Source organism: Amblyomma mixtum, chromosome 9 (genome assembly GCF_055824585.1).
Source record: "Amblyomma mixtum isolate Tamu chromosome 9, ASM5582458v1, whole genome shotgun sequence".
NCBI classification, from domain to species: Eukaryota; Metazoa; Arthropoda; class Arachnida; order Ixodida; family Ixodidae; genus Amblyomma; species Amblyomma mixtum.
The window spans coordinates 53950251-53965213 of record NC_143020.1 but is presented as its reverse complement, the minus strand read 5'-3'; the positions used below and the strand labels follow the sequence as shown (position 1 = coordinate 53965213).

General features: G+C 48.6%; 1 protein-coding gene across 2 annotated transcripts; it reads left to right on the top strand.

Moving 5' to 3' along the window:
- The first annotated feature begins 2163 nt into the window (after positions 1–2163).
- Positions 2164–13037, top strand: LOC149329044 (uncharacterized). Of its 2 annotated transcripts, XM_089560090.1 has the most exons (5): positions 2164–2486; positions 3547–4535; positions 6737–6805; positions 8338–8427; positions 12881–13037. In XM_089560090.1, exons 1-5 carry the CDS (start codon positions 2471–2473, stop codon positions 12980–12982), a joined length of 1266 nt encoding a protein of 421 aa, XP_089416216.1. In that variant the 5' UTR covers positions 2164–2470; the 3' UTR covers positions 12983–13037. The 2 variants fall into 2 exon arrangements, with proteins under 2 accessions (XP_089416216.1, XP_089416215.1); XM_089560089.1 differs by lacking the exon at positions 12881–13037 and having other exon boundaries at positions 8338–9290.
- Positions 13038–14963: the final 1926 nt, after the last annotated feature.

Genomic DNA, 14963 nt, shown 5'->3' with positions numbered 1-14963 from the left:
TAGCCTCACCTCCACGACGATAAGGACCACACATGATTTTCAAAACGTAAACTCTGTGTTATTCATTCATGTTATCTGCCAAATAAACTTGTAAGCAAAGTCCTTTGATAATGCCTGTTAAAAACGCCGCTTCAAAACCTGACCCGCCCCAGTGGCCACTTTGCGAAGGTTATCAGACAGTAGCGACACGTACGAGCTGGGATATTAGCTATCGGTGCCTTCCTGGAACTGTTATTTCTTGTCTATGGTTCTGTACTCAGTTGCACTCAGAAGTTCATATGAACGCCGCACGCGTCGTTAATCTGTTAACTTCCTAGTATTGGCCAATGACACGATCAGATTTCGACACGCAGGCGTTATGGAAAGTTTCGCGTCTGGTATGATCAAAGAGCTCTGCCAGGAAGCAGAGGCAAATGAGGAGAAACAAAAAACAGTAAAAGGAGAATGTAGCATCGATAAAATATTGGCGCCCAATGGGCCATTGTTGGGACTGCATTAATGTTGGGGTGAGGGAACAAACGCGGGATAATGACATGACAAAGGAAGATATGGGCTCTGGCAGAGCATGTAATGCGAAGGCAAGATAACCGCTATTCCTTGAGGGTAACGGAGTGGATTCCAAAAGAAGACAAGCGTAGCAGGGGATGGGAGAAAGTTAGGTGGGTGGATGAGATTAAGAAGTTTGCGAGGGTATGGTTGCCACAACTGGCACAGGAGAGGGTTAATTGGAGAGGCATAGGAGAGGCCTTTGCCCGACAGTGGGCGTAGTCAGGCTGATGATGATGATGATTAGTACTATGTATTAAGCATGTGTATCTGCACTTTTGTTCATTCTACTACGTAGGCCAGTGCTGTATATCCACGTGTACTCGCATTCTTCGCTTCTATCATGCAAAAGCAATCTTTGTAGCAACAGCACCTTTCGGACTTAATCTGAGGAAGTCACTCCGGCCTGCGGCGTCGAGTGCGAGATCCTGTCGTCTGTGAAATTTTCGTTTCAGAACACCGACCATTACAACACTGGGTCTGTGTTCAAGCGATATGGCTAAACATTCATATGTGCTTATCTTTCTGGCTCGTTATATTCAGCCATCTTTCACCAGGCAGATCCCCAAAATATGCTGCCGCTTGGCTTTTCCTTGAAAACCCTTTAAAGGGCCACGAAGTTAATCGGAATAAAAGATTGAATAGTTTTGCAAATGCATACATCGAGTGCAGAAGAGCTTTTCAAAACGTAAAACACCATTTTTCAGAGTGAATGTTAGCTGGTTTCTCGTTCCCTCGAAACTCATCGCAGTGGTTCACTTACGGTCAAGGCGTCCGCAGTGTAATGAATACAAAATGCAAAAAAGTTCGTGTACCACAATTTCAGTTTTCTTTAAGTAACTGCAGACTACAGAAATAAGTTAAGAGCCTTCTATCCTTCTATTGTAAAGAGTGCCTCATAGCCCACTGCGCCGCTCTTGCAAGCAAAAGTATTGCAACGGATCGACTTTGTGCCGTCGAATGTACACGCTGCGACACACCGCTTCTGCTGTATCCTCAATCGTTCATGGCCTCTTCGGCAAAACACCACTACGTACTCATTCATCGGGGCCTCGTGCCCTTCACGCAGGGTAGACGACTAATGTTTCCCGACGCGACCCACCATTAACGGCGTTCTCACGACCGCTGGGAAAGCCGCGTCACGAAACCGCTGGGAGGCGGTGTTCACCGGCGCCGCATATAGTTGGGCCGCTTGAGTTGATGGCCTGAGCCGGCGTGCGTGACTGCTTTGGTATTTACCAGAGGCTGTCGTGCACGAAAGGCTTATTTGTCGCCATATACTTTCAGCCACTGGCAGCCCTCAAACAGGCACCGGCAAGCCCCGTACATAAATGAGCCCGCGGCCAAGCGTTTTGGATATTAGAGGGAAAGGGAAAGTTCTCGCCTGCGTATGGTGACACGAGGCATACAATGCTTTGCCAAGCGACCTAGCGGACGGGATAAGAGCAGAGACGAAAAGGGCGAAAAGAACTCTTCCTATGATAGTCGACAGCCCCTCGAGTTTCCATGCCGGGTAGACAAGTCTCTGATCGCCGTTTGGCGTGAATTTGTGTGTGTGTGTGTGGGGGGGGGGGGGGGGGGGGGGGAGCACGCGCGAGTTGGCAAGTACTCCATTAACTCCTTAATGAACCGCTGCATGATTTGATGATATGCTTTTCCGGCATTCAAAGGAAGAGGGCTATCTCTATGAGGGGTCTTCATAAGAACTTCATGAGAGCGGCGGTGCGTCGTTTACGTTATTGAGTTCCTCCACCAGGCAATGAATTGAGGCAACCTGTATGTGATGTTTGACGACGCCAGTAGCGCTGTAGGTGTAGAGCAGAAAACAACATCTGGCTGTAAGGTCATCGTTGGAAGAGCACTCGAGACGTTCTGCGGAGTTCGCAGTTTCTTCCCCGCAATGATGTGACCAAGATAACAAAGGATGGATAACTTTCACCGTAAGTGCTATAGTTCTGCTTGCCATCATACGCGTAAACGTGGGTTTGCTAAATCAACCCGCGTAAATTTTCCCCAGTATTGCAAACGCAGCAGCTCCACATCAGCAGTCCTTTGTAGTTGTATCGCGCCAAGGCTCGAAAACCTAAGGTGTGGTGTTTTTATTTCAGTCTAATCCTGAAGTGACGAAGTAATTAAATAACCCCTACATTTTCACAAGATTTCAAATGCTATGAAAGATATTCGATGGCCCTATCGTCAAAATGCGCCTTCTTAGTGAGTAATTGACGCACCTTAGTAGAGAATGCTTTTAGAAGCTGCAGCTGCAGCTCGGTATATAGGTTCGAATACCATGATATAGGTTAACCATGCCAAACAACAAAGCCGAGGACGCCTTAATAGTCATTTGACCTTTAGTCAACCTAAACACGCTCGTTGTAATATCCCGTAACCTTCCTATTAACAAAAGCTTTCATTTACTTGAAAACGCTTTGCTGTTCTTGGAATAATTTACCCGTCTGGTTATATTTATGGGAATCTCACGTATCAACATAGTTTTTCTTCTTCAATGAGCCTATCAAAACATCCCCGTCACGCCTTAACAGAGCTCAGAGCTTTTTTTGTTGGGCTGTAAATATCCACTATATAGACATAATTCGGCCCGATTCATGGAGTAATCAAAGCCTTTCCTGGAGCATACTGGACGGGTGCTTGGATTTATCTCGAACATAAAAACATGTGGAGGCATGTTCGGTTCTTCAATAGTAAGTTCTCATCGGAAGCGTGGTATGTGGCTAGACTTTTGTCCGTTGGACAAGTGCTGTTGCAGCAAATCATGCATTTGCCATTCGAACGCGACTTTCTTTTATTCTTTACGTCAATGAACAGCATAAAGGGCACCAAAGTGCGGTTAATACGTCATACGGGAGTACGAGGCCTAATAGAAAGCACAAGCCGTAATGCCGCAAGCCGTGGAAAAAATAATGTTAGGCAGACAAAACCAAGATTCGCGGTCAGCATACTTCAGTGTGTTAATCGAAAATACGCTCTTATTTTTTTCAGGCCCGCCAGACAAGGTCTTTTTCGTTCGAGCTAGTCATGAAGTGGTACCTGTGGCAGAAGCGTCGTATATGATGAAGCGCTTTCGAAAATACGGCATCGCATGCCGACTGCTAGGATGCCTTTTCATAGAGGGCATTTGGGATGGTTCGCTGAAAATGGCCAGGGTCCGGTTTATTAGCGTCTACGCACTCTGTTGCGCTGCATGCTTTCTGCTAAGCGTAACACTGGCGACGGTTCTCATCAGCCAGCTCTTCCTGATCTCTAAGGTTACTCAGTCCTTTACTAAGTCCCTGTTGTTCATCGTCAATAGCGTCGTGATCATCAGGATTGTCCTCAACTTCGGTTGCATGGTACGGGGATCGTCCAGGCTACTCCATTTCCTCAGAGACTCGCAGACCTACGAGATATCCACGACTTTCGTACTTTCCGAAGACTCCGAGATTCGATGGAACCGGCGGGGTGCCCGCGTGAGGAAATTTGCGATCATGATGACGTTTCTCGTCACCTACGCCTTGATCCTTAGAGTTCCCGTAGTGACTCTTGTACGAGGTGATCAGGAGTGGTGGATGCTCTGCGCGACGACAGTTAACATATTCTCAACGTTCGCGATGATCTTCTACGACAGCGTCCTGTACGTCGTCCTCAGCTGCTGTCTGGACGTCCTGGCTGAGTACCTACGAGCTCAGGTCGTGACAATCCGCAGGCAAATCAGCCGCATGCATCCCAACCTTCAAGGCCGCCGCGAAGTGGAGAAAGTAAGGCTCAACGTGTCCACCATCAAGAGTCTCAAGCAGTCCATCAACGAGATCTGGCATCCAGCTTTGGCTGTTTGGGAAGCGTGCCTGATCCTGATAGTGTGCGTAACTCTTTATGCAGTAGTTGCCGGTGACTTTTGGCATCCGGATGTTTGGATCCCGATGGTCTACTCTGTGTACGCTTCATTGAGCTTCGCAGACATCGCCATCTTGAGCCAAGCTATTAGCGATGAGGTGAGCCTGAGATTTCTGTCCATTTTGTGCGTGCGCTTTATACCGCTTGACTCACTCGAATTTTCGATTAGTATTTCCGGCTGCTCGCTAGCGATATATAAGTATTATTGGCACATTTAGCCTTGTTGGACACCACGTTATTAATAGGCATGCGTGTCTTACTAGCCAAACAAATCTTCGTTCCTCGGGACCCATTCATTTATTTTACCACTGAATTAAGCCTGCTATTCATAGCGATGCAGGCAGGGGATTCGATTGTAAAACATTTATTGCGTCGAGAGCAGGTTGCAGGAGAAACATACGACACGTACAAGATGGCTGCTAGCCCATGGCTGGCGGCGACCTCATTGGCCCGCACGATTGCCCGTACTTGAACCTTGGAGTCCGAGCAGACCAGCACGGCCTCCCACCGCTCGGGAGAAGCGAGCTGTATCAACTCCGCCGGAGGCGGTTCATTAGCACAGTTCCACAGAATGTGGTCGTATGCGGCGCTTTCACCACATTTATGGCAGTTTGGGTCGTACTGGCCAGGGTTCATGAGGACAAGCACTGCCGGATTCAGAAGGAAGCGTGTTTGCAGTCGGCGCCACGTAACTTTTGTTAACGATTTGTGGGCAGGGGGATATGTGCGCCTCTCCAGCCTAAAGTGATGAGTGATGTCATGAAATGAGATCAACCCGTCCCTGGTGAAAGTCTGGTCGGAGGGCGCGCTCACTGCCCGGTCGATGAAACCTCGGGCCGGCGCGTGAGCCGCCTCGTTCCCCGGATTAGACGAGTTGGCCAGGACCCACATCAATTCAACTTCTCTGATCGGAAGGGGAGTAGATTATTTTTCATTGATATTGTCCAACAATATACTCTTTGGAGTTCCTGAAAATCGATCACTTCGGAAGTTGTAGTCATTGAGTGCTCATTGCTCTCTCATTTGCTAAACTTTTCTAGATTTTTTTAGTAGCAGGGGAGCTCTGAGCAGCATTGCAAGTGGGTTGCCTTGTCGGCATCAGCCTCCTGCGTACCGCGGCCAAACTACTGTCAGGTGAAGTGGAAAACCAGTACCGCTGGGACCACGCCGACGAACCGACTAGGTAGCTCAGATTTCCCCTCAGTATGACGCCACAGACGCGAGCGCCTCCACGCGTCATCAGACTAGAGGCCGTTTGAAGGTCAAACGTGACTACCGCCTGGACCACGATGAAGGCTCAACACCTAGCATAGCATTGCTTTCGCAATAAAAGGCACCTCGAAAACACTCGAAACGCCTCTCATGAAAACATCCTTAAGTGACAGCATAGAAAGGCACCCTGCGGGCCTGCAAGTAGCAGTCGCCGCAGTTTCGTTCAAAGCCGCCAGCGTCAACGTGGCGCATCAGTCGCTTTAGGGAAGGGTCATGAATGCAGAGGAAGGGGAGTGTAGTGGTAAGAACGCTGCTCGTATGCGTGGACGGCCGAGCCAGACACGTTCTCGGGACGCTGCGTGCGAACTCCCCCCCCCCCCCCCCCCCCCCCCCCACGACAAGGGGCTCAGTATTGTGCAAGCACTTATATCATAAGCGCTCTTTTCAGCACTCGTTATGTAATTTATTAAAACAATATAACAGCAATAGTTTATAGAGCTGTATATTTTGAACCCCACGACTCCGTGCACACATCTGGTTGTTGCCCTCTTTGCTACGGTCGCCTGACCATCCTGGTGCACCCTACCCCTCACTTCCCACTTATAATACGACAGCGTTAAAGCCTTATAAGGAAAAAAAATGTGTCGTCGGTAATAAAAAGCGCCCATTAGCTGGATGGAACTGATATCACCAGAAGTGACGTAACCAGACAAGAGATGACAACTATACACCCGTGTCGCCACCTCTGGACACCTGGGGGAGCCTCTAACCACTAGGTTGATTACCTGAAGGGATATCTGCGGTCCGGTGAAGACCAACGTGTAGGGGCCCACAAGCGCCTCCATGCGCCAAAAGCACGAAACTCGATGTAAATGCATCAACGGCCTTTAATACTGTCGCATTGCCAGCACGTGTTGTAAATAGGGGTTACTGTGATTTTTTTATTCGCCGGTCGGACGCAGTTTGTATCAAAGATCGAACGCGATGAAACAGTGAAAGCATGCAGACAAAATAAACTTGAGTGCTGACAAAACTTTCTGCACAACGGTAGCGATACATTTGCAAGTTATTTTTTTTTTCTTTTCAGGCCCTGAAGCTGAAGGAGACTGCAATTGGCGTGGGCATGCCGGAAAACGCAGAGGCTTTTAGACAGGAGGTAAACAAAATGCAACAACTTCTATTTATACATCGACTTGCTTCGCTGATAAATTAATTAATTAATTAATTAACTGACTGACTGACTGACTGACTGACTGACTGACTGACTGACTGACTGACTGACTGACTGACTGACTGACTGACTGACTGACTGACTGACTGACTGACTGACTGACTGACTGACTGACTGACTGACTGACTGACTGACTGACTGACTGACTGACTGACTGACTGACTGACTGACTGACTGACTGACTGACTGACTGACTGACTGACTGACTGACTGACTGACTGACTGACTGACTGACTGACTGACTGACTGACTGACTGACTGACTGACTGACTGACTGACTGACTGACTGACTGACTGACTGACTGACTGACTGACTGACTGACTGACTGACTGACTGACTGACTGACTGACTGACTGACTGACTGACTGACTGACTGACTGACTGACTGACTGACTGACTGACTGACTGACTGACTGACTGACTGACTGACTGACTGACTGACTGACTGACTGACTGACTGACTGACTGACTGACTGACTGACTGACTGACTGACTGACTGACTGACTGACTGACTGACTGACTGACTGACTGACTGACTGACTGACTGACTGACTGACTGACTGACTGACTGACTGACTGACTGACTGACTGACTGACTGACTGACTGACTGACTGACTGACTGACTGACTGACTGACTGACTGACTGACTGACTGACTGACTGACTGACTGACTGACTGACTGACTGACTGACTGACTGACTGACTGACTGACTGACTGACTGACTGACTGACTGACTGACTGACTGACTGACTGACTGACTGACTGACTGACTGACTGACTGACTGACTGACTGACTGACTGACTGACTGACTGACTGACTGACTGACTGACTGACTGACTGACTGACTGACTGACTGACTGACTGACTGACTGACTGACTGACTGACTGACTGACTGACTGACTGACTGACTGACTGACTGACTGACTGACTGACTGACTGACTGACTGACTGACTGACTGACTGACTGACTGACTGACTGACTGACTGACTGACTGACTGACTGACTGACTGACTGACTGACTGACTGACTGACTGACTGACTGACTGACTGACTGACTGACTGACTGACTGACTGACTGACTGACTGACTGACTGACTGACTGACTGACTGACTGACTGACTGACTGACTGACTGACTGACTGACTGACTGACTGACTGACTGACTGACTGACTGACTGACTGACTGACTGACTGACTGACTGACTGACTGACTGACTGACTGACTGACTGACTGACTGACTGACTGACTGACTGACTGACTGACTGACTGACTGACTGACTGACTGACTGACTGACTGACTGACTGACTGACTGACTGACTGACTGACTGACTGACTGACTGACTGACTGACTGACTGACTGACTGACTGACTCATTCATTCATTCATTCATTCATTCATTCATTCATTCATTCATTCATTAATGCCTTTTGCATTCTATCTTAAAACAGGTACAGTATCTGCACGACACCATTGATCCCGAGTCGATGTGTCTGACTGGTGCAGGCTTCTTCAGCCTCAACAAAGCCCTACTCGTGTCCGTAAGTGTCCGTGACGAAGTTTCAGTACACGCTTGCAGCACCATAGAAAATGTTCTTGGGCATGTAAGACGACAGAAAGACGCTCAGCTTCTTCTTTGTCGCCGCGTGGCGAATATCCCGTTGGACAGTATGACATGTCGGATTCAGCGAAAAACTACGATTACGAGCATATGCAACTAAATATCGTCTTAATCTAAACGTAAAATGCGTTCCTGTTAGGCAATATTACTTAAAAAGCAAGTTTGAGCATATTAGAAAAAAAGAGCGAAACGCTGAGGCAGCGCATGAGTACCGAGCGTTAACAATATCGAACGAATATTGCGTCATTAGCCATCTTCGTTATATCCAGTACAGTTTTTTCGTTACATCCGTATATCCACTTTCTGATGCCAACGTATACAGCGCAAGAAGACAAATCATTTTACACCACTTCGAATGCCCTTCGTCAATTAGTTTCGCCATAATAGACGTTTGAAGTTTCAAGAAGTCACGGTATGGGGAACCAAAGGTCGTCGGTATGAATCCCTAGAATATGTTCCGCTTTGATTCCCCCCCTTCCAACTTTGCCTGTTGATCCTTCTCTCCACCGCGCTCCTTCACTCGTGTTTTCTTCTTCCTTTTTTCGGAGAGCCGCGATTTCCGGAAACAAAGAACTAACAGCTGCCGTTGCACAACAGACGGATGATCGCTTCATGCTTAAATTTTTAAATAAACACTTGCGAAGTTTAGAGTTTATACAATAACCTGGTGCATATCACAGCTTCAAAGAGAACTTAAAGGGACAGTGAGGAGAGCTCTAGTAATATTTTTTTTTTAAAGCAAAATCCGATAGTTCGGCATTTCATGGCTTTGTTGCCACTTGGCCGGCAGCAAAAGATGCATTTTTTTCGAAGAAATTTGGATTCGAAGTTGAAAAAGTTTTTCCCGCCGCTCTGATTCAAACTTGGGAATCTCTTATGACGACACAGGACTAAGTGACGTGAAACATGACGTGCACATGACGTAACGCAGACTCCGTGATTTCTGACGGCCAGCAGTGCGGCCTAGCAGCAGACCAAAAGAAAGCTACCGCCGGCCGCACGTTTAAGGCATCTATCGGCTATTGCGGCCGTCGCTACCGTCGCTTCGTTTACGTTTGCACCGGCGTTTTGCCAGCGTTACGATGGATCCCGTTCTCGAAGTAGTCAACGAAGTTCTCGCAAATAGACACCTTTAGCATACCGTGTACCTTGTTACCGTTAGCGGAATACCGGGAGCGCGCCTAACGCCGGTGAGCAGGCGCTGATTGGTCCCGATGCTGCAGGCGCGCGCGTAGCTGCCGGGGACGTGACGCCATCTGGCGACGTCAATGAGATTTGCGCATGCATTGGCGCAAATTGGCGCAGTGATTCGTGGGTTCTCGTGTCCTAGTGTTGCTTGAACCATTGGTTCTAGCAACACTGTTTTCTCCTATGACATCATCACGCTTGTACTAGCGACTTTGGCCTGTGGCGGCGATACCTATATTTTGGTTCTTGCTCTTTTCTACGTTACAAGGAGCTTTGTTGTCAGTATGAGTGGCGTTTTTGTAATCAGGAGCTGGTATTCTGTCGATACAAGCCAACTTCAATTTCTCCTCAGTGTCCCTTTAAAAAGTTACCTTTTCTTGGCCTTTCCTAGTCAACTTGTTTGTGCGATTTCCACCCTGAGAAAAAAAGTTACTGTACTGCCTGTTATGTGCCTTTGGTCCTTGCTTTGTTTTCTTTTTGTTTTCAATTTTTGCAGCAACGTATAGTATATCCTGATGCTGTACGCCTTTGTGCCTCTAACCGCGATAGTTATTTTTATATAAATTTTATACATTAGGCATAAAATCGCAACGCTCTCTACTGAGCAATGTTCGGGTGGCGGGACCTAGTCAGGCCAAAACTATTAATCTTTTGATTTTTCACAACACAGGTCGTTTGCCTGAATAAAAATGTCAGTTAGCCGGAGCAGTCGCTCTATTATCTGAACTAACTAGGAGGTGGTATGACGACAGCGAATTGATGAACAAGGAAGTTGGAACAGAGTTTGGCGCTTATTAGCATAATGAGCTAGTAACTAAATACTCTCTAACCACGTATCCTCTACATGCAAGCTTTACAAAACTGCACTTACTTCCAGGTGAAGACTAAATTTGAAGTGCACAGGTCCTAAAAATCTGCTTCGAAAATTGGGTAGCGAGCAATGGAGCGGAAAAGGTTTGGCACTAACACAGACATGAAAGCAGAGGAAATATTTTTTCTACATTTATGATATTCTGTACGGCATTTCTAATACGAATACAACTGCTTAAAACTCAACAGCTTTCAAAGAAAAATATAACGTTATATGCAAGTGAAACAGAACCAAGAGAGTGACAACGAGAAGACAAAACCCTTGAAAACAATCGGTCAAACTGTACATTTTTTTTTATTTCGTACAAAAAAAAGCTTTCACGACCGATTTCAACAAATTGTAGCGAACCACGACGGCCGCACCTGTTACTGCCAGGGCACATCACTGACGACTCGCCAACGAAGACGAAGTGCCGGTGAAAGACGAAGAGCCGCCGCGCTGCACGAGATCGGTTCGGCTGGACTGGCCATCATGGAGGAAGAAAAAACTAGGAGGGAGCATGACGTCATAACCTTGAAGCCTAGTCATAAAAAATATAATGGAAAGCATCATGGGAAATAGGCCCTCACGTGACAAGGCAGCGGTAGTTCTTAGCCGGATTTCGGTTTCGGTTCCGCTCTCTCGCTCTACGAGCAACTGCGCGACAATCTGCTTGTGTTCCATGTTGTGTTCACTGACGGCTCCGTGGTGAGCGCAAACTGCTCGCTCGCCGCAGCGGCCGCAATCCCCGAGCGACGCGTGCGCTGACTGCGGCGCAGTGGAGACATTGGAGCACATGTTCCTTCGCTGTGCCGCTTCTGCAGTGCCGCGTCTCGATATGCTCGCGGCCTACAGGGCGCTGGGAATCATCCCGGACAATCTCGAAGCGCTCCTGCGGCCGCGCGGCAGTGCGCGCACCCGTGACAGAACAATGGTGAGCCTCTGTGCGTTCATCGAGCAGGCGGGCTTGACTTCCCGCTTGCTCTTCGCCAGGTAGTGCACGCGTGACACGAACGCTCCGTGGGTGCTACCTCGGCCGGGCGCCCCACCCCGGCCGCTAGTGCAGTGTGCCGCGCGCGCGATTAGTCTGAGACAGGACGTTACGGGCGCGCGGCTATGTAACAGTTTACTTCTTTTTGTAAGTGACTGTGCGCAGTGGCCGGGAGACCCCGCGCAGGGGCAGACGTAAAGCCGCCGGCACTCTCTCTCGACAGCGAGAGAGAGAAATACTTCACCCCTGCATTTCACGTCGGAACCGCGTATGTGCGCGAGCGCATTCGGCGCGACTTGTGTCTCGAGAATAACAGAGAACGGCGAGCCCATGGGCGGGCCGAAGTCCGCTGCCCGAGAAATAAAATCTTGCGCAGCGCTCCGGAGCGCTCGTTAAACATGACCGTCCGCCGTGAGCGCCCTGGAAGCCACTGCGCCCTTTTTTAGAGGCTCGTTTTCTTCGCCTAATCTCGAGTTCTCCGCTTATAGCATGCGCTGAAATAAACGCTCCGTATGTGTGTATAACGACGAAAGGAATTCCTCTCCATTCTCTTTATGAACCACAGTTGAACAGTGACGAGGTCGCGGCCGCACCCTTTGATGAAAAGCTTACCTGCAGTTTTCTACAGTGCACCCAAAAACTCAATAGTGTAATCAACAGAAGAGTTGAGACGCGGAGCCTTCAGACAACCTCGAGCTCGGTACGCATTCCGCCAAAGCTGCAACACAGGCGCTGCGCTTCTGCTACATCGGAGCACGGACGTTCACTAAAAAGCACCGCTGGTTGGCAGTCTGGTAACTGTGGAGGGCCTATTTCCCAAGAGTCAGTGCGCAAAAGGGCCCTCGGCAGCGGCGTCAGAGGAGGGTGGCTTGCAGAGGCTGAGCGCACTCTCTCCTAGTTTTCTTTCCTCCATGCTGGCCATCATCTGCGCTGCCGGCCGTTTTGCTCGCCCATTTTCTGTCGCTCGCCGTGAACTCCGTCCCCGTGCTACTTGTGCGGAAACCCCCTTTCAAAGTAATTAACTTTTTTATTGTTTTCCCGTTTTCTTTCTTTTTCTTGCCCTTTTCTTTATTTCTTATCAGCTGATGATGCTGAACACCGCTGAGTTTTGGGCATGCGCAGTTACATTACGGATGGTGCACAAAATGGCGACAACTTTCCAATTGAACTACCTCGCGTTCTCTCCCAGGTTGCCTGAAACATTTTTTTTTTTTAATGTGGGAGCATGAACCAAGTCCTTCAACTGTCTCCTGGTTTGGATAAAACTACTTGCCCTAAGCCGCGAGAACAATGACGTTAGTGTAGTAATGTATTCGATATGTGCCGTATAACCTATACTTTCAGATGGCTGGCTCCATCATCACCTACGCCGTCATCCTGGTGCAAACTGGTGACGAGCTCGCCGAGCACGTGGATGTTGGCAGCTTCGTCCGAACACACGCATGACGTGAGCAGCGAGCAAGCTGTCCCAAATTTCCAAATAAATTTGAAGCCATAGACCTGTGACGATCGTTTTTCAAGAGGAGGTCATCGACATGCAACCCCTCGATTAAAGAAACGCACCACACGCTAACTTTATTAACCCTGCACATCACGCATCACGTCTCATCACGAAAGGTACAGACTCTAAGTATGCGTATGTTCGCAGAGAACCGCTCAGAGACCAATGAAAACAGTGGGTTTTTTATGCTGAAATGCTGATATAAAGCTTTCGAATTACTGCAGGCACGCTGTTTTGCAAGTTATTTATTAGAGAAATTCAAAGCCGCCAAATATGAAGAATGCCTGCGTGAAGGTAACTCACACAAAAGCCTGCTACATGGGCAGACAGTGGAAGAAAATTGAATTTTTATATCGATTATATTGATTTATTTATTGGAGTTTTCTCTTCGCCAGACAATCAGAAATTCTCATAACCTAGAAAGTTCTATTATAAAGTAATCATGTTTTCCAAAATAAATCGAGCATTGTTTATAATTTTCCTAGCTAGAAGCCATTAGTGACTAATTACTGCAGGTTTATCTCTTTCCTACCGCTTTATAGTGGCTCGAACATTATGGCTTTAGCATATATTGAGGGGCTGCCGTCTGTGTGAAGCTTTCGCTAACAACATCAAACACGAAGGCTCACCGACGGGGCCAGTGAATTATACGCAATGCAAGATCCGACTAACAAGATTTTTTTTTTCGCGCGCTGCGCCCCTCTCGCGCATTAGCGCTCTCGAAAGAGAGAAAGCAAGAAATGTGAATACATTAAGATGTCTGAAGAGGACAGTAACAGTTGCACCCTACGACTGTCAATACCCTATGCAACGTACTTGGCCTCGGACTACCGTAAAGTCGCGCTCGCACTAGCGGGCTATATCCCGCAGCGTCATCGCGTGATTGGCGCCGTCCCCGCTTCACCACGCACTGAAGTTCAAGTAGCTTCGTTTTCCCCTCAGTTAGTCATATGACACCCCCAGAGACACCATGCTGCTTCGCTGTCTGAAAACGCGAAACGACTGTAGCCGCCGTTAGATGTAGCCACCTATCGCTTCTCACTGGCTATTCACAACTTCGGCACGGTAAGAAGAGCTCATGAACCTTTCTGCGGAACGAAACACAAGTGCTTCCGCAGTAGACAAACCGGATGGTGGGGTAGACGGCGCACGGAGTCATCATCATCATCATCAGCCTGACTACGCCCACTGCAGGACAAAGGCCTGCAGTGGGCGTTTTCTTTCTTTTTTATGCGAAGCATATTGCTAGAGCTACCACTCACGCCGTCGGCGTGGAACCCCTAGACGTCACACCACGTGACACCGTGACGTCACACCACGTGACACCGTGACGTCACACCACGTGAACTCGGATGAGAGAGGCGGCCTCCACCTCGCGCCGTCGCCGTGGGACCCCTAGCCGTCACGCCACGTGACACCGTGACGTCGTCGTGACGATGCCATCGCACAGACGCCGGAATGTCCTCGAGCGGCATTCCCGCGCATTTCGAACGCGCGTTCACACTCGGTGTAGGTGAAACGCTCGCTCCACCGGGCAGGCAGACGCTCACCCAACGCGCGTCTCGGGGTTAGTCGGCGTTCCGCTGTAGCCATGCCGTTGTCTTCCCCCACGACGAAGGCTTCTAGTGGTTGTATTAAAATGACCAAGTATGCAACCAAGGAAAGCCATGTATTACCAAGCCTAGCCACCAATATGCTTCGCATCTGACTAGGCTTAACCTTAGCTAAGCCTCAGCCATAATTTTTTTTGCAAGGATCGTAAACTTTGCAGTTATCTGCAAGTGTGCCTGTGACGCTAATGCTGCCCAGGTTTCTCGAGTGCTCCTGCAATCTCATGTTCAAACAGCGGCCAGTCTGACCAATACAGCTGGCTCTACATGCGAGAGGAATGCTGTAGATTACATCCGTTTGACAGCGCACAAACGG

Bases quoted from the DNA above. Each gene is read 5' to 3' on its own strand.
- LOC149329044 (XM_089560089.1), top strand. The intron at 4,536-6,736 runs GTGAGCCTGAGA...TTTTCTTTTCAG, and splicing joins GCCAAGCTATTAGCGATGAG to GCCCTGAAGCTGAAGGAGAC. The intron at 6,806-8,337 runs GTAAACAAAATG...ATCTTAAAACAG, and splicing joins CAGAGGCTTTTAGACAGGAG to GTACAGTATCTGCACGACAC.